The sequence below is a fragment of the Ruditapes philippinarum genome, unplaced genomic scaffold (assembly GCF_026571515.1).
Source record: "Ruditapes philippinarum isolate M1 unplaced genomic scaffold, ASM2657151v2 ctg3025_1_1_1_1, whole genome shotgun sequence".
In the NCBI taxonomy this organism is placed as follows: Eukaryota; Metazoa; Mollusca; class Bivalvia; order Venerida; family Veneridae; genus Ruditapes; species Ruditapes philippinarum.
Genome location: NW_026853145.1, coordinates 88,026 through 114,727, shown reverse-complemented (window position 1 = coordinate 114,727; position 26,702 = coordinate 88,026). Strand labels below are relative to the sequence as shown.

At 31.1% G+C, this 26,702-nt stretch overlaps 2 protein-coding genes and 1 pseudogene across 2 annotated transcripts; 2 read left to right on the top strand and 1 right to left on the bottom strand.

Moving 5' to 3' along the window:
* Positions 1 to 1,293: 1,293 nt before the first annotated feature.
* LOC132734898 (A-kinase anchor protein 14-like) lies at positions 1,294 to 4,962 on the bottom strand (annotated as a pseudogene).
* A 2,086-nt stretch (positions 4,963 to 7,048) lies between these two features.
* Positions 7,049 to 19,945, top strand: LOC132734947 (cell division cycle protein 16 homolog). The gene is made up of 13 exons (XM_060721837.1): positions 7,049 to 7,207; positions 10,903 to 10,957; positions 11,454 to 11,551; positions 12,683 to 12,721; positions 14,046 to 14,183; positions 15,032 to 15,191; positions 15,727 to 15,821; positions 16,179 to 16,312; positions 16,618 to 16,697; positions 17,157 to 17,206; positions 17,992 to 18,062; positions 18,429 to 18,554; positions 19,795 to 19,945. Exons 1-13 carry the CDS (start codon positions 7,085 to 7,087, stop codon positions 19,943 to 19,945), a joined length of 1,320 nt encoding a protein of 439 aa, XP_060577820.1. The 5' UTR covers positions 7,049 to 7,084.
* Positions 19,946 to 22,659: 2,714 nt separating this feature from the next.
* LOC132734936 (cell division cycle protein 16 homolog) lies at positions 22,660 to 26,160 on the top strand (the record flags this gene model as incomplete). Its single annotated transcript, XM_060721825.1, has 3 exons — positions 22,660 to 22,959; positions 25,615 to 25,750; positions 26,140 to 26,160. Coding segments are annotated over exons 1-3 (282 nt in total), but the record flags the coding sequence as incomplete, so codon positions are not given.
* Positions 26,161 to 26,702: the final 542 nt, after the last annotated feature.

Below are 26,702 nucleotides of genomic sequence, written 5' to 3'. Positions count from 1 at the left end.
AAAAAAAATTTAAAAACAAGGACCCCCCAAAAAAGAATATCAACAATGTTAGTTTAAGCTCAAACATTAATGTCCAAAATAGCAAATATAAGCAACACAGAACACATTAACACCATTGTCAATCTGCAGAAATTGTTAACTAGCATATTTGATATCAAAAAGGATATTTTTCTAGCATAAGAAGTCTAATCATATGCTCAAACACAAGTTATAACACTCCAACAGTCATTTATGATTGATTTGATTGGGTAAATAAATTTGATCTCAGAATAGAAACAGTTCATTTCAATAAACCTTACCACAATGTTAAAATGATTTGGGTGAAGTTTCCTTGTTTTAATTCAATTTTAAGTTAATAGATTTCAATTTCAAAAATGTTTTAAAATTGGCAGCCTTACAACCAAGGAAGTTTTTGGGAATAAAATTTTCTGCAACAACACATAGAAGAATCTGACCAGACCTGCATGGGTTTTACAGGCCAACATAGTTCTAAACTGGTGCGCAAAGTCAAGTCGGTTAATGAATAACTTTATAATGATAAAGTTAGAAAAATTTTTTAATTATTCCTTACGTGAGCATGAATTAAGTCACTTTGAAGTAACAGATGCAACCAATTTTCCTTGAACAGAAACATTATATTCATAACAAAAACAATATTAATACTATTGAAAAAATCTTTGCTTGTATAATATTATGGTCTAATATCACACAAAATTGCTGGGCAAATGGTTTATTCTATGTTAATTCACATCAATATACATGATCACACACAATAAATCAACACACTTGGTAAAAACTCTAGCCATTTTTTTTCAAACAATATAAACATGTAGCACTTTCATGAGCCTTTAACAATATACATACCCGTCTCTAATTCTGATTTATTTAAGTGTAAAGTAAAGTGTCTTAATGGGCCAAATTACCAAAATATCATCTAATGAGCAATTAAGCAGGTCCTTTAAAATTAAATATAAATAACAAAAATATTAATTAATGAATTCATCACTTTAACAAAATCAATATCATTATGTCAAAATACACAAAGAATTATGATGTAACAAATTGCAAATTAACAATAAACAAAACATAAATATATGAATTTGATTTTTCATAGAATTATCTTTAAAACATCTATAAAGCTGAAGTTTTTTCTTTTCTTAAAAAATGAGCCAACAAGCTACATGTATGCTAGAGTGTTCAGTATTTTCTGTGAAGGTTTTTTGCATTCTAAATCCAGCCCTTTTAATAAAACACTGATTGTCCATCATTTACTTATTTCAAAATTTATTTTTCTTACCTGTGTACTAATCTGTTTGTTTCAAACACATAAAATACTTCAACTGGATGAGACTGAAATGATAATAATGATGCATGAAATTTTATATTAATGTAGAATAGACTATATCCTCAAGGTACTCTTGTATCACATGTTAGGTTAAGTTTAAAAATTAATATGAATACACTGTGCTAAGTTAAATGGGTTTAAAGCTTTATATGGTTGTTGAAAATTTGTAAAACAATTATAAGTAAGATAATTTTAAATTTCTATTCAAGCTACACGTGTAGATGCACATGCAAGAATTAAGTGACATGCTGAAAAAAGCCATGGAATAATATATGTACAGATCAAAACATCTCATTCTTGAAAATATTCATATCTAAATGCACATTTTTGTTAGATCTCATTTGACAAAAATCTAGAAAGGTACAGTTACTGAAATACATGTAAATATACAAATAAACAAAATAAATAAATATACAACACTAGTACATATACAATTTATGTTCATTATGTCATTAAACAAAACAAAAAAAAACAACAAAAGCCCAGTCACTTCACACTATCTTGAAAAAAAAGAAATATATTAAAACCTGGTTAATAAAAAAAATTTCTTTGCAAATCATTTGATATTTCTATGGCACTGCCAGAGTTTGATGAGTTTGTATGTACGTGATTGTATCTCAGAGGCAAAAAAAAAGCATTCAAGATTTAAATACCTTTGGTTTGATCTTTGAAACTTGGAATGTAAAGTAAACACATGCATTGCCCTTGGTATTGGTTTTCTACGAGTAGGAACACTCCATCGTACACAGGAATCTGTGTCGCACGTCAAACTCATGCTCATCTTCACCCAGATAATCAATACAATATAACCAGCTATTTCATACTTCCATGTCTGTAAAGTGATACATGTGATATGTAAGAGATATCATAAGCAAAATGAAATACCAGGATCATAAAGGAAACTTACTAACACTAGAATGGAAGTTTTACTTCCTGTAAATTGTTTAGCTAAAATATCTTATAAATCAGCTGGTCTTGAGCTTTAATTCGGCTATTTCATTGTTGACTGTTACTGTTTAAATTTACTTTTTTAAATAAATATGCAGACATTTAGAAAAACAAATGTTACTCTTCTCTAACAATTCATTTCCAAAACAACATGAAAAATAAAAAAGTAAGTTAACCTGTATAAAACTCGTCAATTCTTCTCTGCAAGTTGTACAGAGTAATCACCAATAGATAACCAGGCTATATTATCAATGCATAATCATCTTCTCTTTCAAAGTTGATTCTCTTGACAATCTCACTAAATTTCAGAGATTCAAATGTCTTTTCCTTCTCTGACATTATAGATAAATTTGTTTCAAGTCTTTTTATAGCTGTTTCAATAACATCATCCACAAGTTTTTTGGCCTGTTCAGCATAGACATCTGGATCTTGTTCCATGGTTGATATTTAAGCTAAAATATATGGAAATTTACTGTATTTTAATGTCACTACCCGGCATTGATTATCTTTAATTAATATGTTGACTAATATTCCTGTAAAGTCTAATATATATATCTTGAATACAAAACTGGTTACTAAAACGGATCTTAAAATTATCTTAGACAGGAAGCACAATGTACAGATTTAAGTTCATAGTCAAATATACACATGCAATGCATTACAAAACAAAATCCAGTATTCAGTCAAGAATACAATTTTGTGTTTCCGTAAGTTTTACCCATGCTGGAAATTTCATCGGAATGGGGGTGCCAGATGAGTCGCAGATAATTTTGCTGCTATGAATGAAGTTGTAATTTCATATGCTGTAGTAAGAAAATAGTTACGGGTGTTATGCCATAAATTTCCACATAAAATTGTTTTAATAAGGTAAAAAAATTAAAATATGATTGTTTATGGTAAGATATGCAAGAAAAAATATCTGTCATATGTCTGCGGTTTGTATCTGAAATTATTATCTGTCCCTCAGGGACTCCCCCATGGGTTGGTCCCCTAAGAACAGATATTCCGATCTGAACCAGAACATAATGACAGATATTATTACTAACCTGGCGAGTGTTATAATTTATCAGAACCCTGTAAAAACTGTAAAATGTTAGAGGGTAACGAATTATGGCCACATGTAAACTCTCCAACATATTAGGAGACTCCCACTTTCTGCAGTCATATTTTCAAAGATTTTTCATAAAATAAGTAGTATTTTCACAAATTAAAAAAATCTACAGCTGTTTGATGTCAAACTTTCTTCTTTGTTTATTGCATATTCTAAAATCTCGCTCTTTTAGAAGAAAAATGTCCCACTTGATCATTCATTCATTGGAAAAAGTTCACATGTAGATCTATGCCACCTGTGATAAATTACTCATATTTTATGAAATAAAACATCCCACATTATGTAAAAATACATGATAAACATACATTATGATTAATTTAAAGTAAATAATTCAACAAGAAATATTTCAAATATCAAAACACTAGAGTCAGTGTACCTGGAGTAGTACACTTTTTTAAGTAAAAATAAGAAAATTATCTTATAGTTAAAAATTCTTCTTATAATTGATATTAATTTGAAAATTACATCCTTTGCCCATAAAAACTGATGACCAAAACGTTTCTATCTGAAGTATGTCATACTTCTAGGCGCACTTGATTTTAAGCAACAGGAATGGGCCAAATATGATAAAAAGTGGACTCGGTTCCGCACACAAGGCCATTTTTATACTGAAAGGTTATTTTACATCTTAAACATGTGTTATAAATTATTTAACATCTCTAAGTCCAGATAAGTTATATTTTTTTGCAAATTGTCAGGACTTCAAATAAATTTAATGCACATTCTTACAACAGTTTACAAACATTTATTTCCAAGCATAGTAGCACACAGAAAACATGTAACAGCAATTGAAATATACTTTTTACCACTCGTAGGTAGTAAAGACAGACATAAAATATTGTTATTGAAGTTTTTTTCATCTGTTTAGTTATGATTTGTTCGATTAAGAGTTTGGTATCATTTTAAACAAAAGAATCAAGGTGAAATGACTTGACTTTGGTAGTTGGGAGAAGTTAATTCATGTGCATATATTTCATAACTAACAGCAAATTTGCCATAACAAAAACATACATTTCTTTTCAAATATATATTTTATAATGATCTCAACATTAAAATAGAAATAAGCATGGTTTAATTGCTGAAAAAGTTGTTTTCATGTGTGACATACACAGCCATGTACATGTATTTACATTTTCGTCTGCACTGTCTAGGGAGAGGCTGGGGTGCAAGATCCCAGATTATGTCATATCCTGTTGGAAACATGCCAGTTCAGTGAAACACAAATGAAAACTGAATAAATTCATTTGAATTTTCAAGAAAAAATGAAAAATGGGAAAGTGTGCGGGACCGGGTCCTGTGCGGAACCGGGTACACTGACTCTATGTCAAGACGATAAAGAAATCATGTCATGCATGTGAACCCCAGCCATAACATGGCCTTAGCGCTGATATTGTATATAAATGGTTTGCGTCATTTAGCTTGTCAGCTGAACACATACTTACAGTAACTCTTTATGGCTCCAAATGTATAATTTTACAATATTCAGTTTTTTCGTCTATCCTCCATATTTATTTACTTCCGTTTCCATGAACCTGTTTGCTGTTTTAGCCAATCAAATTGAATTAGTAACGATTCGCCACAATAACGATTCGCCACATAACGATTCGCCACAGTCAAATAACGATTCGCCACAGTTAAATAACGATTCGCCACAGTATGATTATAACAATAATTTTCTTAGTTTGACTAGTCCTAGTTCAATTATATCAACATTTTTTTTTTAAATAATTCGACAAGGACAATAATAATGTTTCTAAATTAATATAAGTAATGTGAAGTTATGGCCCCAGCGCAGATTTTCAATTTTAAGCATTTTGATAACAATACGTACAATCTTTTATTTACAAGAACCCAAAATTCTATCCAAAACAAAAAATAGTGATTTAAAAAAAATCCCATATATCACGGGTTTATATGACATATAAATCCGTGCATATATATACTACAAAAACTTTTTATAGTATATATATACGGGATTTTTTTTTAAATCGTTATTTTTGTTTGTTTGTTTTTGGATAAAATTTCGGGTTCCTGTGCTCTTAATTATGTTTTTTTATATTCGGTGTACCTGAGACATTTTCCAATCTATTCCTGTCATATTACACTTAATTTAGCAGAAAAGACGTAATTGATGCCATTTTACGAGGTAACGCCGAATTCGTGAATGAAGCACTGAAGCAACGGCGGTTATCTCATTAAAAGTAGCTAAAAAAAATTTACCAGCTTCCTTCTATCGTTAAACGACACGTGCAGTTTGACAAATGTCTTAGACCTACATACAAAATATGAAAACATAATGTTTTAAATGTACATATTTATTTTACGAAAACACAAAAGTCACCTTCAATTTAAAACGGCAATCAGGTTGTCTTTGATTTAAAGAAGTAAACATATTCCAGAAAAAAATTGTAATGCTAGTTAAAGTATAATGTAGTTGCCGTATGGGCTAATTCATTTCCTTAAATTTGATTTAGAATCAAATGTTTGGGTTCATTTCCTTACTGTACACGTGTTATTAGTTTGGGGAATAGCATTGCACAGATTCGGCGTTACTTTTACGTTAACTTATTTGCACATTCCTGCGATACTCGATATGCACGGTAATATATGTCAATTAATATTTTTATTGATGTATATACATGCCAAATATAAAAAAAACAGGTATTGCAAAAAAAACCAAAAAAACATGCGTTCATTATGAAAATTAGTAAACGATTATTGATTAAGGAACGCATAAAACATTTGTCACACCTTTAATTTTAACAAGCCAATTATCTTAGGATTGTAGAATATTTAATTGACGCCGACATATTCCTTTTATTTTCTGACAATATCTCCACAATTTAATTTGAGCCAATTTAGAAGATTTAAATTCACCAGCATACACAGCTTAAACAGGACAGTCCTACTAGTTTTTTGTCACTTTGTCATTGTTAACAATGAGTTTTGTAATTTTTGTAATAAAATATGTTCGTTTTCATGTGTTTTATTCAATAAAAGCTGCATTTAGTATAATTTTCCAGGTTATATTATTAACAAATGTTGACTAATTTACATTGTGTTTTGTAATTTTGGTAGTAAAATATGCTCGTTTTCATGTGTTTTTATTCAATAAAAGCTGTATTTAGTATAATTTTCCAAGTTGTATATTATAAACAAATGTTAACTAATGTGCAATGTGTTTTGTAATTTTAGAAATTCAGTATGTTTGTTTTAATGTGTTTTTATTCAATAAAATAAATCCCGGTTTTATCACTAACAAATCACTGTGTTATGTAATTTTGGTAATAAAATATGTTTGTTTTAATGTGTTTTTATTCAATAAAAGCCGTTTTTAGTATAATTTTCAGCATTAATTCATGTAATTTACGAATGAAATATAAAATGGAAAGAAGGTTTCATAGACAGTTTTAATACAGGTGTGAAAAAGTTTGTATTTTCAACATGTGGCGAATCGTTATTTAACTGTGGCGAATCGTTATTACTCTGTGGCGAATCGTTATGTGACGAATCGTTAATGTGGCGAATCGTTACATTACCATCAAATTTGGCTTATCAAATAATAGCACGCATTGGTTCCCAGCTTTCTTCCAGAACTACGTAGTGGATATAGAAACCAATACGTTGACCAATTGAAGATCACGTAACATTTCTAAAGCTTCTAATTGGGTAACAGTTCAATGAAAACAAATATGGCGGGCGAAGGAGACAGACATGAGAATCTAAGTTTTTCAAACACAAAATCACCGTGTACTTTCAACCTTACCCGCTTACGAGAGCGTGTTAAAGAATACATAGACAAGGTTTTAACCACATGCACATTATTTAACATGTTTAATGATAACTAAGCAATTTTCAAATCACAAGACACTTGGGGCCGGGGGTTTACACAAAATTATGTGTGACTTTATGTGTGAGGACCTTCCTATGTCCTAAATTGAACAGGTTGCAGTATCACTGTTTGGCCACCCTGCCCCTGGACGCCTGCTACAACCCAGAAAAAATAATACAACACTCTTAGTCTTTCCATAAGATACCAAATACAAAAAAGAATTTAAAAAAAAATCCACTATCTACAGGTCTAGGGTTTCATAAATTATATAGACACCTTTTGGGGACAGGTACTCATACCCTAAGGAAGGGGAATTTTGCGTTGTTTTAAGGCAAAATTTGGAAAATCATGTTATTAATATTATGTAGTTAGTGTATTTTTTAGGGACGTCATCTGGAGCCAAAACGGCCTTCCAGATAATGAGATATCCGAATCAAACATCCGGATGTTCTGATCGTTGTTATATTTTTAGATGTCTGATATGACGTAACCATTTTTTTGCAACCTTTTTCAAATGTAGTATTTCGTTTTTCTTCCTTTTTAATTGAATGTTACATATCAAAAGTTTTTCTGTTATTGATTTTATTTCTTCCATATAGAATACGACTGTTATCAATAAATATACCATTTCAAAAATATACGATTTCAAATGAAATTAAAATGAAATTCACTGCCGATTGTCTGAATTCCTCAGTTAGTGCTATAATACACAATAACACTGACTCGCTCACATTTGTGTAAACAAAATAATACCCGTAAAAATCAATATAATGTTAACACACATACAATTTACTCACGATGACCTTTGACAGGCATGTAGCCGGCTTTTCAAAAGAATCTGCCAATCTTTGATGTTTACCATTATTTAGCCCTGGCTGTTCTATTCGAATCATCAAAGGAGTTGCCAAAACTTATATGAATTACACACATTTTTAAGTGTTCTTAAGTGAAAAAAAAACTGTGTAAAAAATTGTTTTTAAAACAATGCACATGTTTGATTAATACTAAAAGAGAAAGTTATTCAATTTCAATTAAAGCTGTGATAATTAACATATTATTATTCGTAAGTGCATTTCTTGATTTGATTATTTTATTTCTGCAGATTTTTCATTGTCTCAAAATAAGGAGTCGACGGGTCGGTAAGCCGAAATATATATAAAAATAATAGCCTAAATAAATATTTAAATTTGGACACAAAAAATGTAACATCGTTGCGATGACAATCGCACGGGACTTAGAATATTCATCATGAATCTTACAAAAGTTAAATTTGATTAATAACATTCGTAATTATTATAGTAATTATTGATTTTTTGTTCTGATGTGTATTGTCAAACTAAGGTACAATATACAATATGGTGTCAACACCATGTCTATGATTATCTTAACGCATGTATTTATCACATTTTCTCAATATTCTAAAATATTTTATACGAACATCCGGATCAGAAAATCGGCTTCGGACACCGAATCGTGATCCGAACGTTCGGATATCCGGACTCCTAATGACATCCCTAGTATTTTTTTAACACATTTACTCATTACAAAGTTATTTTCAATAGTTAGTAATTTTCCTACCATTGAAATCAATAGCTAGTATATATTTTTAATGCAGACTAACAAATAAAACAAATTATATTAAGTTGATTTATTTTAGAATTTGGAGGGATTTTTTTCTGAGATAGGGGAAAAATACATATGATTTTCATCATTTTGAGAGGGGAATGGTACACATATTTGGCGTCAAAAATGACCAAATGAGTGCCCTGTTTATGGATAGTCATAGTCTAGAGATTTATAGATATTAAAGTTTTAAATCTATATGTTTTTAGTTCTGTACATGTTGTACAATATTATTATGTGATTAAAGTCTATATGCCTGTAACAGCCCATAATTGGAAATAAAGTTAATTTTTAGCTCGACTATTCGATAAGAATAAGTAGAGCTATTGTAGTCACCTGAGCGTCGGCGTAACCACTTATGTTAAAGTTTTTGTAATAGTTCAAATATTTTGAAAGTCCATTGACATATGGCTTTGAAACTTTGCACACTTGTTCACCATCATGACCCCAATCTGTAGACAGGAGGAGGTATCTCTATCAAGCATTTTGACAGAATTATGCCCCTTTTTCGACTTAGAATTTACGTTAAAGTTTTTGTAATAGTTCAAATATTTTCAAAGTCCATTGACATATGGCTTTGAAACTTTGCACACTTGTTCACCATCATTACCCCAACCTGTAAACAGGAGGAGGTAACTCTATCAAGCATTTTTTTTACTATCAAGCACTAAGAATAGTCGAGCGTTGCTGTCCTACTGACAGCTCTTGTATTCTATGAGGTATGTTAAACCATATGAAGGTGGGGCGATAGCCCAGTTGGTATTAAGACCACTGGCTGTCACTCTTGAGGTCCCAGGTTCGATCCTGGGTAAGGCCATCCTTAAAAAAATGTTTGTTTGCAGTAACGCGACTGACTCACAAAATTTGACCCTACTCAAAATTTTTCATGGTCTGGATAAAAAATTATTTTTTTTGAATCAGAAAATTATGCCTTGTGCTTTGTTTTCATTCTTTTAAAGGTTAATAGAAGAAATAAAATGTAGGTCTTACTAAATTAGAATTCAGTTATCAATTTATTAATTGTTACCAGATTATCAAAGCATATATTGTCCAGCATTTTGAAATTCCATGTTTATTTGGGAGTACAGTTCATTAAAAAAAAAAAAATCAACCTACCTACCCACCTTGAAAATTCTGGGTCGGGTTACTGCAAACAAACATTTTTTTAAAGATGGCCTAACACCCTTGGTATTTTTCAGAGACACTTTCAGTGTTTCCCACCTAAAAAGAGGTGTTTTGGTAAGAAATCCAGCTAATCCTTGCATGTACATGTATCAGTTCTATAAACTAGTCATGTAACAGAAACAACTTCCAGGGGTCATTTCAATAAGAGCTAGGGACTGGTTCCCTTGTATCTTATAGCTGTCTCTGTAATGACTAGTCTAGAGTCCTGTCTACCCTCTACGTCCCGCGAGGGGTTTGACATTAAATGATTTATGGAAGAGTGATCTATAGATGTTTCATCTTTGATGATGACTGAAACTTGTGTAAAAAGTGAAAAAAATCATCAAATTGCTCCGAATCTTACCAAACTGTTGCATTTAATCAAATTATCGGTAACCTTATTCTATTTAACCTGCAGTTACATTACATTACAAATCTGTGTATAGTGGTGACATAATAATATATTGATTGATTTTAACTATACAAATCTGTGACACAGTGACACTGATAATAAAGTACTAATTATATTCAAAATAACACTTTTTTTCAAGATCAGGTTTTAAAAAATCCCAAATGTATAATATTTTCTTGACAAATCCTACTTGCACCTCTTAAATACAAATAATGATGGACTGATACTAGGTTGAAGGAAAATCTATACGTTTGTTCACATTTAGTCTGAATACAGCTCTTCCTTTTGTGTTACTGTTATTGGTACATTTTTTTAATTTAATGAAATACTTAAAGTATTTTTTTTACTTAAAAGTAACTTTTAATACTAAACATACGTGTTTAATATGATGTTTTGAACTGTATTTCATTCAAGCAAGTCATATAACAGTTTTAACATGTATAACATCTAAATCTTATTGCTTTCAGCACCACTATGATTCTGCAGCATTTTGGGCAGACAAATTGGTATCATTGTCAAATGGTAATATTTCTTTCTAATCATAACACTGCTAATTTTTTGAATGCAAATATTTCCTTAAATTATAAGAATTTAAAAAAAAAAAAACATTTGTGTAGGAAAAGAAGATGATATACTCTTTCAGCACTAAATATCTAATATCAAATTGTTAATCTAATCAAAACCATTAATCATTTTTTAAGGAAAGTTTAATAAGTACTGACTGAATAGTAAACAGCTTTCATGCTTTAAACTTTAAAGGGAGATAAAATTGTGTGTCATTCAGTTCAGCTAGGTTTCAGTCAGTGCCTGGACCATCAAATTATCAGATGTTTGGAACTTTTTTCCAATGATTCAGTCTGTTTAGTTTATGTTGAATCCAAAGAAAAAAAGTTTTTTAAGTCTGTCAAATACATTTCATTTGTAGTTAAAAATCTTAAATTTTTTAATAGTTTTCTAAAAAAAAATTAATAAAGCATAAATTGGTAATAAAGTTTACTTAAAAATGCTATACATGTAGGTGCAGTGGAGGATGTGTATTGGTATGCCCAGACCCTGTACAGTACTGGCCAATATCACAGAGCTGCAAAATGTATTCTAAATAGAAAATTGCACAAAGTAAGTGAAAACTGTATTTACTTTATGCTAGTTAATGAAATAAGGGTTTTATCTGTCATTCTGTGAAATAATATCCATATTACTCACAGTATATCTCTCACATTGTGACAGATAAGGCCATCCTTAAAAAAATGTTTGTTTGCAGTAACCCGACCCAGAATTTTCAAGGTGGGTAGGTAGGTCGATTTTTTTTTTTTTTTTAATTGAACTGTACTCCCAAATAAACATGGAATTTCAAAATGCTGGATAATATATGCTTTGATAATCTGGTAACAATTAATAAATTGATAACTGAATTCTAATTTAATAAGACCTACATTTTATTTCTTCTATTTACCTTTTAAAGAATGAAAACAAAGCACAAGGCATAATTTTCTGATTCAAAAAAATTTTTTTTTATCCAGACAATGAAAAAAAATTTTGAGTAGGGGCAAATTTTGTGAGTCGGTCGCGTTACTGCAAACAAACATTTTTTTAAGGATGGCCTAAAGCTGTGCCCAACTTTTGTTATGTCAGGATAGATAGTAATACAAAAATTATTTATTATGATTGTGTAAAATTGATAGGAGAATTGATTGTTGAATTTTGTTCTATCCAGCATATTTCTTGATTTGATATGATTACTTTACTTAAATTGTAAAAAGTTGCACCACAGTGTTGACAATAATCTTAAATTAGATTGTTTTTCCGCATGAGAATGGTAAAGATATCATCACATTGAGAAAATATTTTATCCACATTTACACTTGTAATATGATTGTGTAAAAAATATTGCTGGTTTCTCAGATATTTATGTGGGATATAGTGTACATGTATATCATGATCAACAAACTAAATATGCTCTATTTATTACTTTTATTTTTACTTGGCTATTCATTTTAGCTCACCTGGTGCCCTGTGGAGCTAAAGTATGGCAAAGTGTTTTTGTTTTTTGTTTCATCTGAAGCCCCGCTACATGTATATTGATACTTTCTGATGATATAAGATATGAAAAATATGGACATTTTTATGAAATATACATGTACTGTTTATTCCTTTGGAAAGAAAATTTAATATTTGTATCTTCTATCACTGTAAATGATATATGTATATATATAAAACATATCAATATTATATGTGTATATTTTATAGAACCATATGTGCTGTAGATATTTAGCAGCTAAATGCCATGTAAGTATTGAACTTGTTTTCACATATATCATATAATATTGTCATAATTAAACAGTATGTGTCTGTCTCAACTCTTGTCTATTTTCAGGGAAAAAGAATTTGAGTATTTTTGGAATATTTATTTCATAACCACCACAGATATTATCTCTTGATAAATAAGAATTATAATAGCTGAACTATAATGTATTATTACCCTTCCAGATTTTTTCTGCCTTTTTGATTGGATATTGATCACCCAAAAGAAATTGATATTACCGAGCCAGACGGGTAATATACATATTAAATTTCCCCGATTGGTACCCCACGTTGTAAACAACATGCGCCGTGCGATGCGCGTACGGTTTGATTTTACGCGATATAAATTCCGATTTATAAGCACTTTTAAACTGTCAAATGATAAATATTTACCAAAATAGAGTAATGATACATATTCTCGTCAGTATAGGAAGCAAATATGACCTTGTGAAAGCTTGATATTAATTCCAAAAAAGTGCGTTCAACAGACTACTCCTTTTCTCTTGTTTACATCCGTTATGTTCGAAAGAAAATACGTCATGTATTTATGTGACGTCATGTTATGGTGAAGGGGTATCCTAAAGGGAATCTTATTTCGACGTTTCATTTGAAGTAGCAATGATTTATGATAAAATCGTCTTAGGTCGGCACGGGAAGGGTAATAAAATTATTATTTTGGGTTTGGAGTGATATATGTGGATATATTACCTGCCAAGATAAAATATCACCCTCGCCTAACGGCTCGGGTGATATAAATCTTGACAGGTAATATATCCACATATATCACTCCAAAACCAAAATAACATATAGTATTTTAAATCATTCTAAATATTGTTTATAGTTATAATAAATACAACACATGTTTTTAACATTATGTGACAGTGAATTTCTTGTCTAAATAGGAGACTTTGTTTTTTTTCAAAGAGCTAACTATATCTAGCATTATGATTTAGTAAAAATATTTTGGCATGCCAAAGCTAAATAAATGTACTGAGATATTTATGTTGGTCAGAATCTCACTTCATAGAGGGGTGATATTGCCCATACACAAAAAGGACACCTAAATGCACAGTACAGTACATTGGGTTAATCTAGCATTAGATAGTGGGGAGATGCATATAGTTGGTTAAATAGTTGGATATGTTAGATAGTTGGGAGAGGCAATTTGGAATTGATTGTATATAAATGAATATTTAATAGAAATTTAACTAAATTAAATTTAATATAATTAAAAGATTTAATAATGACTGACTTCTGGTATACTATTTTATATCAATGTTTATATGATTATTGTTGTTGTTTATTACAGTATGAATGTAAGGAGTATCAAGAAGCACTGGCTATATTAGATTTTGTTGAACCTTGTTCTATACAGCCTATCAACAAGAAAATGTCATTCAATGTCAACCAGAGTATATCAGAACCAGATACTTCAACTAACAAAAATGTTAGTATAATCTATGTTGATTTTCTTTTATCATATTGATATGTGAAGAGTATAAGAATTGTATTGCTGGTATAGATCTAAATATCTTACTTGAAGGTAACTGTTTAAGGCTGGAACTGGGCTCTGTTGAGTTTCAGCTGAAGAGTTTTCCTAGAGCGGAATATTTCCATCTATGGTCTTTAAACATACAATGTATTTATGTAAGCTTGATTGCCAAACAAGTTTTTGCAACTTATATAAATCACTTTTGAGTCTGCTTCCAGGAACCAGCCAGTACTGGTGTCATATGAAGAAACATGGTCATGACCCAAGTAGGGCTCGAACCCCTGATCTCTGGGTTGATATGCAGACACCTTAACCTCTAGGTCACCGCTTCCCATCTATAGTCAGGCAGCCAGCAGCATTTTACATATTAGTTATAGATCGAAAAAGGAATATAACTGTTCAATTGAAATTTTCTTGAGAGATTAACAGTACAAAAAAACTGTATATGTTATAATATAAATAACACAGTATGACATAGATTTGTGAATAACAGTAAAATTATTATTCCAAGGAAAATACTGTTACCTGAGATGTTTTTACGAGGGATGATATTTTTGCTGTTACTCACATACCTATGTGTTATTTATCATATCACCCCGAACAAAGACTTCATAGGAACAATGTTTTGATAGTTTTTTTCTCCAGATTTTTACTATGAACAAGTACTGTTACAAATTTGTTTGTCATGTGAACAGTGGTACACTTGCATTAACAGTAAGAATATCTGCTATTGGCCTATGGGAAATTAACATTACAGAAAAAGTGAGGGGTAATAATAATTAATAACATTATTCATTATTTAGATGGAGTGTTCTATGAATGTGTTACGAGGTCAGATATATGAGGCGATGGATAACAGGACACTAGCTATGGAATGTTTTAAAGAAGCTCTACGGCAGGACGTGTATTGTTATGAAGCCTTCGACCTTCTCGTAAACCACCATATGTTATCTTCACAAGAAGGTACGATGATGGTACAGTTATGTAAACTTAGTAACTTTGGTAGACACCTGTCTGCTGTCTCTACACTTTCATTGTTTCATTTTGAATTTAAATTCAGCCAATCATATAAATTGGTTTTTAAAACAGTTTCTTAATTAACTTGAAATTAATGTAATGTATTTTTATTTTCACACCTTTTCAAATAAAATGAGTAGTTCTTTTACAAAGTGCAATTCCAATAAGATTTTATTTTAATGTTGATGTTTGATTTTGCAAATTTTATGTTTCTCTTATTGTCACTAATGACTTGAATACCTTTTAAAAAAATCATCAACCTAAGCAGATGTGTGTTTTAAGAGTAAGACCAGATAAAGATGGGGAGTCATAGTTTGACCATAACATTGTCATTATGTTTGTTAGTGTAAACAAAACAAAATATACCTTGCAGCCCCCTGGACCCCCAGCAAACTTTCACCTATGTATAGAACATTGTACAACAAAGAATAAATATGAAAATTTGCATCTATTACAATATTGTTAAATTAATATATTGTAGAGAGAGAGTTGATAGACAGTCTACCATTTAGCTTGCAGTGTCCCAGCGAGGAGGAGGAACTTGTTAAATTTCTGTATGAAAATAAACTGAAAAAGGTATGTGATTTCTTGCTCTTATTGTATTTGTCCTGTCTATCAGTCCACCCATGCCTCCTTACCTAGCTACGTCATCATCATTATTCATGCAACAACTTTCATAATTAGATATAGCATAATCACTGGGCAAGAACTTTGAAAATTAAAATGTGATCTTTACCCAGATTTGGCATTCACCTTCAATGCCATGATTTTCAAAGTTCTGGACATTTCACATTTATAATAACTTTGTTTTTAACAAATACTATTTTTTGTGGTTTTTTTTCAAACACATTTTGTAACATAGTTTTAGGAATTACAAATATTTAGGTATATTATTTAAGAATGACAATTATGATATATTTGAATCTATTTCAGTATGACAGACCACAAGAAGCTAAAGTACCAGAAAGTTTAGAAGTGCTCAGTGATAATTTAGATATTATATGTAACTTGGCAGAGAGACATTACTACAACTGTGATTTTAGAGAATGTTATAAATTAACTACCAAGTAAGTGATTTATTGTTCAACAAGGACTTGTGTTTCCCTTAAAACAACATATATCATTTGTGATTATCCATAACAGTAACTAACTTACACATTATCATTTTTGTTTCTACATGAAATGAAACTTTACATCATTAAGACTAGGATTCTTCATAACATTAGACAATAATGTGTTAAAATCTACTTTAGAGACAAACAAACAAAAATCAAAGCTTGAATGTCAAATTATGTGAGATGCACTGTAGCATTTTGATTTATTTAGCCAAGACTTATCTATCATGTTTCATGTTTGTTTTCTCTATTTTTAGAATATTGAATACAGATCCATACAATAGTACATGTTTACCACTTCATATAGCAGTGATGGTAGAATTAAAGAAATCTAATAGTATGTATCATTATAATTGTATCTTCATGATTCTATTAAGGAATTTTACAAAAATATATATTTCTGATAAATCCTGTGTGACCTTTTCTTTTACAGTCTAGGGAATAGGTGTGATTTCTTAAGTCAAAATATGATTATTTCTATTTCATTTGACAGACTACTCTGTTTATCTGAAATTTATATAAGGATATTAAAGCTTTCCCATATTCACATCTGAAAAGTTTAAACAATTTTGTGAATTTTGATTTCATCATAAAAAATTGAAGTGCTTTTATGAAGCAGTTGTAAAATTTTATATATTAGTATACTGGTATATTGTATGTACATCGAGTTTTGTTGGTCATATATTAAAATGTAACCATTAATCCTTGCACATCTGAACAGAAAAGTTACTTATTTACTAGTATTTCTTGAGTTAAGAATTGTTTTATTGTCATTTCATTGTTTTCTCTCTTACAGGTTTATTTTATCTTGCCCATAAATTAGTTGATCTGTACCCTAACAAGCCAGTAAGTACTTTTTTCATGTAAAACACTTATTCACATGAATTCAACTTGAATAATGTTTACACATCTTCATTTGTTAGTGTAAATCTTGTTTAATACATTTGTAATTGTAAGAGGGGAGGCCAGCCAGCAAAAATACTTGCAAGGTTGGCTTTTCTATTTTGATGTGAAATTTATTTTCATGATAATTGATCTCGGACATTGAGTCTAATGGTCATATACCTCTTATTGCTTTCTCAAAAGCACATGGGATTTGTTGTCAGTTTTTTGTAGAGAAATTGGTAATTACTTGTTAGTTACCCTGGAAAGGTGGTTAAGTTGGCTTAAAAACAGGCTTACAAACAAACAAGTCACAGTAATAGAGTGAAACTACAGAAAATAATTTTGATCTCGTTTGGCTTGGTTGTTAAAGTTTGGTGCTTTGAATCACTTCTGCTCACCTTTTTGGGTTGAGTCCCTGCAGTGACTTAAGTTCTTTTATTGAAGCAAGTGTACAGAAAGTCACAGTTTTCCCTTGGCAGTTAAAAATCCGCACACCTACCGTCAAAATCACCATGTATTTTATTCCATTTCCAATATTAGATCAAAAGCTACTTGGTGTTAAGTTAAGTAAAATGAAAAAATGAAAATAGAAAGAAGTTAACAAGTTAAGTAAAATGAAAAAGAAAAAGAAATCAAAAGAATATGAAAAATATCTAAATAACCTTGAATTTTGTTTTAAGCAGTTATATATAAAGTGGAGCAAAACAGTCAGAAAAAATGTTCCAATGTCTATGAAATTTTTGCAGGTTTCATGGTTTGCTGTAGGTTGTTACTATTTCCTTATAGACCAGAAAGAGGCTGCACGTAGATATCTCAGGTAAAAACATAAGGTAGACTTTTGCAGAAAATTGTGACGCTATTACTTTTTTGTTAAGGTCCATTTCAAAGGTATTCATTTCAAACTTGGTAAACTTTCCATTATCAAAATGTGATGCCATATCAAATGGGGAGTAAATAAAACAATTTATAATGCCTCCATAACCTAGAGGGGCACATAGATATAAGCTGAATCAGTTTTCATCTCATTGAAGCTAAAATAAATATGTTTAAACTATTATGTAAGGAACATTGTTGGAGGACTACTTGTATTTTTCTCTGATGGATTTACTAGAACAAATCACACTGGGTGAGTTAAATGTTTGTGATCCCAGTATACTCTTTAAAAAGTTCTATTTTATTACAGTAAAGCTACTACATTAGAAAGAACATATGGGCCGGCCTGGTTGGCGTTTGGCCATTCCTTCGCTACTGGAAATGAACATGATCAGGCCATGGCAGCATACTTTACAGCAGCTCAACTCATGAAAGGGTATGTTCATGTCTTTATTGACTTATTTACCTTTATCCCTTTTAATTCACTATGCTTTGAATTTGAAACTGTAGTAATGTTCTTTGTATAAGGGGAAGAAATATATATAAACTTAAAATGATCAGCTATTGACAACAGTATAGAGCCAGGTTCATGCTGTCTGACCAGGCTTTATACTGTTGGCTGACCGTCTTCAAATTTCCATCTTGATATCCCCAGATTTGATAATGGGTAGTTCCAACAGTGGAATCTGTACCAGTACATTTAAGAAGTGCAGGAGGTCAAGAGTTTATGATGCCTTGTTAGCTGTATAGACAAAACATTAGGTTTCATTGGATTTAGATTTGTGGTAATTATTTTTGCTCTTCACTATGGAGATTTAGTTATAGGCACTCTTTTCTATATTATTGGTTGATGATTTCAAGAGATTCATGTTTGAAATTAACAGTCTACAAAACAATAAATATAGTTGTGTTACTTGTGTATATGTACTAAATTCAGGAGCCCTTGTTAGGTAACTGCCTGCCTGTAATTTTCTAAATTTCTTTTGGACTAAAAATACACAGACACTCGGGGTGTGGAGCTCAAAGCACCTTTAAAATCCAAATAAAATGTATATTTTTTAAATCCAAGCACATGTACTGATCATATATTATATATAAAAAAAACTTAATATAAGCCGTTTTGAAAAAAATTCATATTTCAACGTCTATAATAATACACAAGATAAAAATGTTCGCTGGAAAAAAATCTGCACACCTACCATCACCATGTATTTTATTCCATTTCCAATATTTTCACATAATCCTTTGGTCCATTGACACAGAAGATATAATTCTTCATGATGATGGTCAATTTTAAACTTCAGAGTCAATATAAACAACGCAACAGGCAAAATAAACAATAAGATTATCGCTGTTATACTCCATTTACAAAATATTTTGACAAATTCAAATGTGGCTCCCCAGCTTTGCCGTGTACAAATACGCCCCGCTTTGAATTATGGCAACCAACATATTACCGAATGGCTCCGCCTATAGCTAACTTGTTCTCATCTTCAAAGAGCAGTTCAGGATCCTTTGGGAAATTGAAATAAAACAAATTTTGTATACTTGAACAATTTCTTAGATGGTGAAGAAAAATCAAACATGTTCATAAAATGAAAAATAAAGTAAAGAATCACAATAGTCTTGTTTATTGGTCGTTTATAGTATATTAAGCAACTGAATTATTTTCACAGATGTCACTTGCCAGCACTTTATATTGGCCTAGAATATGGACTAACAAACAATCCTAAGTTAGCAGAGAGATTCTTCCGGCAAGCTCTTAGTATAGCACCAGATGATCCATTTGTTCTTCATGAGATGGGTGTGATAGCCTTTTCAAAATGAAAGAGTAAGTGAATATTTGTGAAGTCTATGTCAGGGGTACTTGTTGACTTAGTTGTTCAGTCATTTTAGTGTACTCAGGTTGCTACTATAAATACTTTTACAAAATAGTGACATTTTATTATGGTCTATACTGTATTCAGTAAGTACTAGATTTGAATATTTTGCCAAAATTGATGACTCCAGACAAGTCCATTTAGTTAAGGTGACAACGGAGTCAATTATTACTGAAAAATACCTAAAATAGAGATTCTTTGCTTAGTAGATTTATAAACCTTTTCTGAACCAATTCGTGATTTAATTTTGAAGCAGTTAGGTCCAAAAAATATTAGTTTTAACGTTTTAAAACGGCGTACCTGTACCATTTTTATTGCTATTCGCGTAACCTGTCAATTTATCGATAACGCTCGCCCCCCTTGTTGAGGCTCAATGAGGGAAAAATCGGTGTTCCATTATCCGGTTCACCCGTCCTATGGTCCATATCTCGTATTTATGTATCGTACTACCGTACATCTTTTATGAATATCGTCTACCTTTTATTTAAGCATTTTTATAAAAAAAGAATTGTCGGCCAATGTAGTAACATAATGTATGAAATATAAATAATTGAAGGCTTAGCGGCAAATGCACGACCCACGGTTGATTTTTAAATAATTGCTAAATCCATAATGTGTGAAAATAATTTGTCTGTCCCGTTAATCTGATAGATATTACATTGAGTTTATAATGGAACTTTTGTACGGATTCATCGGCTTGCTTTACATTCAACCTCGTTTTCTAACAATGTCAAGTAAAACAACAACAAAAACAGACAACATTTTTTTATGTGAACGCCTATATGACTTGTGGTAAGGTGTCCCTGAAAAATTTCTAAACCATTTTAGATTGTTTAAGGATGATCATTTCTCATGAATCAATAAAAAAAGATATAAATATATATTATCGGTGAATGCTCTGAATAAATTGTTCGCCAGTAAATCGAACACAGTACTAATAAACCTGGGACAAAGTATGGAATTTATTGTATATCCCAGTAGAAACTGGATATCTATGCCGTGCATAGATGATTTTCATGATAAAAGAAGTCATAAAGGTCAGATCATAATGATCGAGTGATACTTTTATTTCTATTATAATATGTCAAGCATTTATTTCAATTTGGAGGAAGAAATATATAATATCTCGTTTTTATTTTTACATTTACCATGGACTTTAAAAGACCATCAGAAGCTCAGTTTTTTGTTATTTTAATTTATATTTTAACGGAATTTCATACACGAATACACAGACAGAGTGACACTGGTATAATATAATAATAATGCTGATGATATAATAATAATAAACTTCAAAAGTGAAACAATAAATACCCCGCTAGCGGTGCGCAAATACGTTCCATTTCCCCCCCACCGAGTGCCTCAAATTTTACCGAAAGTCACGTGACATGTGCGACCGACAGTAATCACGTTTAAGATTTGAAGAAATTTCTGTTATAAAACTGATATTAATCAGCAACTTTTTAATTGGTCAGATGTCACTGGGTCATAAAATGTTGTTAGAGTATGTTAGCGCAACTTGTGACCCTCTCTGGTGCGATATTTGTGTATTATGCAATTATTTAGCGTGAAACGTAGGGTCCGAAGAGAGAACAGCCGATTTATGACACTTCGTTGATGCGGGTCGGACTAACTTTGAATCGGCATAACTTTTTTAATAATCAAGCAATTAACATGCGGTTTAAAGCACATGAAAGGGAATTTATTTACGGAGGGACCGTGTCAGGGATTTTTGTTTGCTCAATCAGCGACTTAATTATCTTTAATTACGTAATATGTATGGTGAAAAAAGTCGCATAAAATGTTTGACGTTACGTAATATTTTTTGAGAAAAGATAGAAAAAAATTTGAGACACGGGTTCCCCAGATATATATAAAAGTATGTTTATTTTCCAAAAGTTTTGATGACAAAAAAAAAAAAAAATGACTTTGATATGACGATTTAAAATTTTAGGATTTTTATTAAAAATCAATCATTTACAAAGGCATTTTTTTCAAATATGTTATTTTTTATGTTGATCAACGACATTTAATGCACAAAGATTAAATAAATAACAATTATTACTAAAATAAATTGGTTTAAATGACATTTATGTGAGTACCACGGAAAGTGTCTGTTGTCACCTTAAGCTAGAGATTATTGACATTGCTATGGAGACAAAATTATTCAGCTAAATAAGTAACTAAAACACCAACTTGCATCAGGAGGAATGTATCATGTAGATATACAAAACACTATCATAAAGCTGTCATATGTAACAGGGGGCCAATGTGGAAGATCAGTATAGTCACTTTTAGTTAGAGTCCCCATGCAGAAGAATGCCTTCACAAATATTGAATCATTTTATGTAAGGATGTTAAGTAGTTGGTTTACTTCTGATGCTGAACAGTTAAAAGTTGCTGACTAACAAATACTTAGACCTTGTCACTGTGGATTTGAATCATGCCAATGATTCTTTGCTTGGAGGAAACTGTCCACCCAGCTTACACCTAGTGGTTCTACTTAGATAACAGGAAGTTATCAATCTTGAATCTAGCTTACAGAAGGTCGTAGGTTCTCATCCAGTAACAGGAAATTATCTAGCTAGCTTAAAGAAGGTCGTAGGTTCTACTCAGGTGACAGAAAGTTATCAAGCTAGCTTACAGAAGGTTGAAGGTTTTACTTGGGTGACAGATTGTGAAAGAAAGCATGATGGTGCACCTTAGGTCTTTCTCCTGGAATGAAAACTTTCCTTTACAGTATTATATGGAGTCATTTAAAACAGAAAACAAAACTTAACCTGCATAAGTTTTATATATATGAAAGAATAATACATGTGCATTTTTACATTAAAGGTGGATGAAGGCAGAAACATATTTCAAGGATGCATTGAGGAGAATTCAGGTGTGTGAAAAACAAACAAGTGTACCAGAGAAATGGGAGCCCTTACTGAACAATCTTGGACACACATGTAGAAAACTCAGGGTAAGATGTTCAATCCATATGCTCTTACTTTGTTGTCACAAAGATACTGGTTTTGTGTGAACTATTTTCATGTGTATATAATCTAGTATGAATATAGCTTGGTTACAATCAAGTTAAAAACTTGAAGGATTTCATAAAAACTCAAGGATTTCATATCGAGGTTTGTCACACAAACTTCCCAGTTAAGACAATTTATGGCACACATTTTCCAAGTTCAGTATTGTTTAACTGTGATGTAGTACAAAAATCTCACAGCCTTAAAGGGAAAAACAAGGTTAGAATAAAAACTTGATTTCAGAAAACGAATACTATAAATAATAAATCTGCAAATTTTCTGCCGCCAAATAATAATATTAAACGAATGATAACGAAATTTTAATCGCTAAATCGCCGATTTCTACAAATCAGTAGGCGCGGCCATGTTTGTGTATTGGCCATATAAAAACCTCGTGCGCGTGATGTCATTTCCCCACATCTTTAGATTTTTATGATAAATCTAGTTGAATCGAAGCGAAATATTTACATAGTAAAGTATTGACGCAGCCAATTTGATTTTCACAGGAGGTGTAGAGGCAATTTTTTTCTTGTTCAAAATACGTAACAATATCAAAAAAATAAAAAAAATAAAAAAAATAAAGAAACAAAAAAAAAAATCAACGTCTACCGGTCGCACCACTTCAGGCCAGTGATGCCCGTTACTCCAAAAAATGCTATGTTATTAAAATCTCATCTTTATGAAATTAAACAATTTTCACAGAGTTAATAAATAAAAATTTTTATTTTTTAAAACAAAGTTTCAAAATCAAAAAATTTGGCAATTAAATAAAAAAAACCACCACGAAAAATTTGCTTTTAATTATTAAAACGGCAAAAATTATCATTTTATTAAAATCCTACAAAAACGTACCCTTTAAATAAAAATTTGAAAATTTAAATTTTTTCCCTTTTTGATTCTGACTTTAAAAATTAAAAAGGGTGTAAATATGTTAGAAATTTGATGAACATTTCAAAATATAAGAATCTTTAAAAAAGAAAATTGGGTTTAAAATGTCTGTCATATTGTTGTGGTTTTTTTTTACATTTTAATTTTACCCAAAATTTGGAGGGCAAAAATTTTTATTGGCTGCTCAAAAATCTCATTTGCATAATTTATTCACACAATTTGCTGGTTCTTACTACTTATGACCAATACTGTGCATTATCCATTTTAATTGTTCCTAATTTGCACCAAATGTTCCTGTCACACTGTGTACTAACGGTTTTTATTTGCTCCTTTGTATGTTCCTCTGTGCCGACAGACCTTTTGATCATGCAGACAATGTTTTTCCTGATTGGTTAATCACCCTTGTCAAATATTCTAATGACGAAATAGACATTTTTTTACGGCTCCATCAGTGAACTGAATGACCTTAGGGGGAGTCAAGTTTATACTGTAAATTACAGCATTTCATACAATAGCAACACATTTTTTCAGTTACCAATAATCATTTTGAATATTAAGTAAGATTTATGTTTTTTTTTTTTTATTGGATTAAATTTACGGTAGTAGAAAATGCGCATCTGTTGGGTGGTAAGTAGATAACGTGGAAAAAAGCTATAGGGAACTGGATAAACCCACAGGCGCTAGTCACATAATCAAATATTTTACATAATCGGTCTATATATGTATATAAAGATCTTTATATACATAATTATTACATATATAGACCGATTATGTAAAATATTTGATTTGTGACTAGCGCGCTGTGGATAAACCCTAAGATTAATGCGTGATTAATAGGGAAAATTATGGCCCAATGGGCAACCTGTTGCTGTTGGTACGTTTGACTGGGTGCCTAATTAACCGAACGGAACAGTTTTGTTTTTCATACGATTTGGTTGGGCGATTTTCCTGCCGCCAAATTTTATTTTTAGCGTCAATGTCGTAAAATCGCGGTCCTCGGAAATTATTCTGCATATTGGATTTAGTTGATAATTTACGCTGAGAAAAAGATACATGACCGGCGATGTACCCTATTCAGATACAGCTTGTCTAGCGAAAATTAAGTACCAATAAAAGGATATATCGTCAATTTGAAGAAGTTCTTCTCAAAGTACCCCAAATTAAATTGATGGTTTATCTTTGAAAAGTAGGCAGTCATTGCTTAAATCATGTGGTGGGATTCAATCAGCAAGTTTGAAAATCGGACAAAATTAAATGATAATTAATGCCGCGGCGTCTTCAATTAAAAATTAAAAGCAATTCAGTTCCATATGATGTTTTCAAATAAATAATAAATAATGTACGCAATAAGATTAATTAAGTTCTTCGTCAAGATATATTTCAGTTGTACAGCGTGTACACCTTTACCGGAAGTGGGTAAAAACACGTCACAATCTCGTCTCGTCTGTCTCGCTCGGGAATGACAGAACGCCAAAATGGCGGCGCCCATGAACTTATTTCTCAAGTAAAAAATAGTGTCTTAAAACACGAATTTCTCACTTAAATGGTTGATGTCAACAAAAAAACTGTCATGGTACCTCTTTTTCAATGATGAATATTTATATTAGACAGACATCATTCCATCCATTCCTATTCCTTTAAAAACAAAATCAATAAAAAAATTACCCATTTTCACACAAAGTGAAATAATTTGAATATATATTTTTAACAGAAAACTTGATGAAGCATTAGAATATCACCAGCAGGCTCGGATCTTAGACCCTCAGAGTCCCTCCACCTACTCTGCTATAGGCATTGTGTTAGCTTTAAAAGGGGAAGCAATCGAGGCAGTAGATTATTTTCATAAGGTTGGTAAACTCTTTTATGTGAGGTTAACTATCCAGCTAGCTTACAGAATGTTGGGGTGTTCCAACTCTGTGTGCCCACTTTTGTGCCTGAAATAATTCAGAAAAGCATCTGATGTCTTTTGATATAAATAAGCTAGAAAGTCACCAAAATGACCTCTATTGTGTTTCAGCGGCATTTAACCAAAAAACAAGGAAGAAAATCAAATATATGAAAGTTTTTTGAAACTGGTTATATTATAAAAATATATATTTGACTTGATAAAAATGATATATAAATGTTGTTCAATCATTTTTAAAAATTAGAAAATTCTATACATTTTTATTTGAACCATGATAGATTTTAAAAGCATAATTGTTTTTATTTTCCCATGTATGTTTTATCTTAACAGGCTCTAGCAATTAGGAGAGAAACGATGCTTTTTCTACAACATGTTTGTCAAAATCTTGTAGAATCTCTGATGTTACAGCTCTCACCTAGTGATGGTAAGTCGGATTTACTGATGATCAAATTTACAAGAAAACTTCTCTCATGATTGACATTAGGTATAAACATATAGATTTACCCTTGTTCATCAGTCACACAGTCTATTTTTGACTCTAGCGGCATGATATATAGAACTTTCGTATAGTGCTACTAGACAATGCTAAGTGATAACTATATATGTTGAGGGCGAACCACAGTTCATACGGACATTTACAAAATGCCACATACAAAATGTCTTAACTTTATCTAAAAAAAAAAAAATGATTTACAGTAAAATTGGTAATTAATATCTCTCTTGACCTACTTATGCATCAAACCATGAGTCCATAACCATTTATACTCCAATAAGTAGTGGACCACCTTGGAAGATATTGTTTAAAGCTGAAAATATGAAATCGTTGATGTTTTTACTGCATACTATGACCAAAGGGCCACAATTACAAAATGATTTTTCATCAAGCAAATGTA

Coding starts and splice junctions, on each gene's coding strand:
- LOC132734947 (XM_060721837.1), top strand. CDS start 7,085: ATGAAAACAAATATGGCGGGCGAAGGAGACAGACATGAGAATCTAAGT. Junction 15,192..15,726: donor TATGTTATCTTCACAAGAAG/GTACGATGATGG, acceptor AATATATTGTAG/AGAGAGAGTTGATAGACAGT. Junction 18,063..18,428: donor GCTGCACGTAGATATCTCAG/GTAAAAACATAA, acceptor ATTTTATTACAG/TAAAGCTACTACATTAGAAA.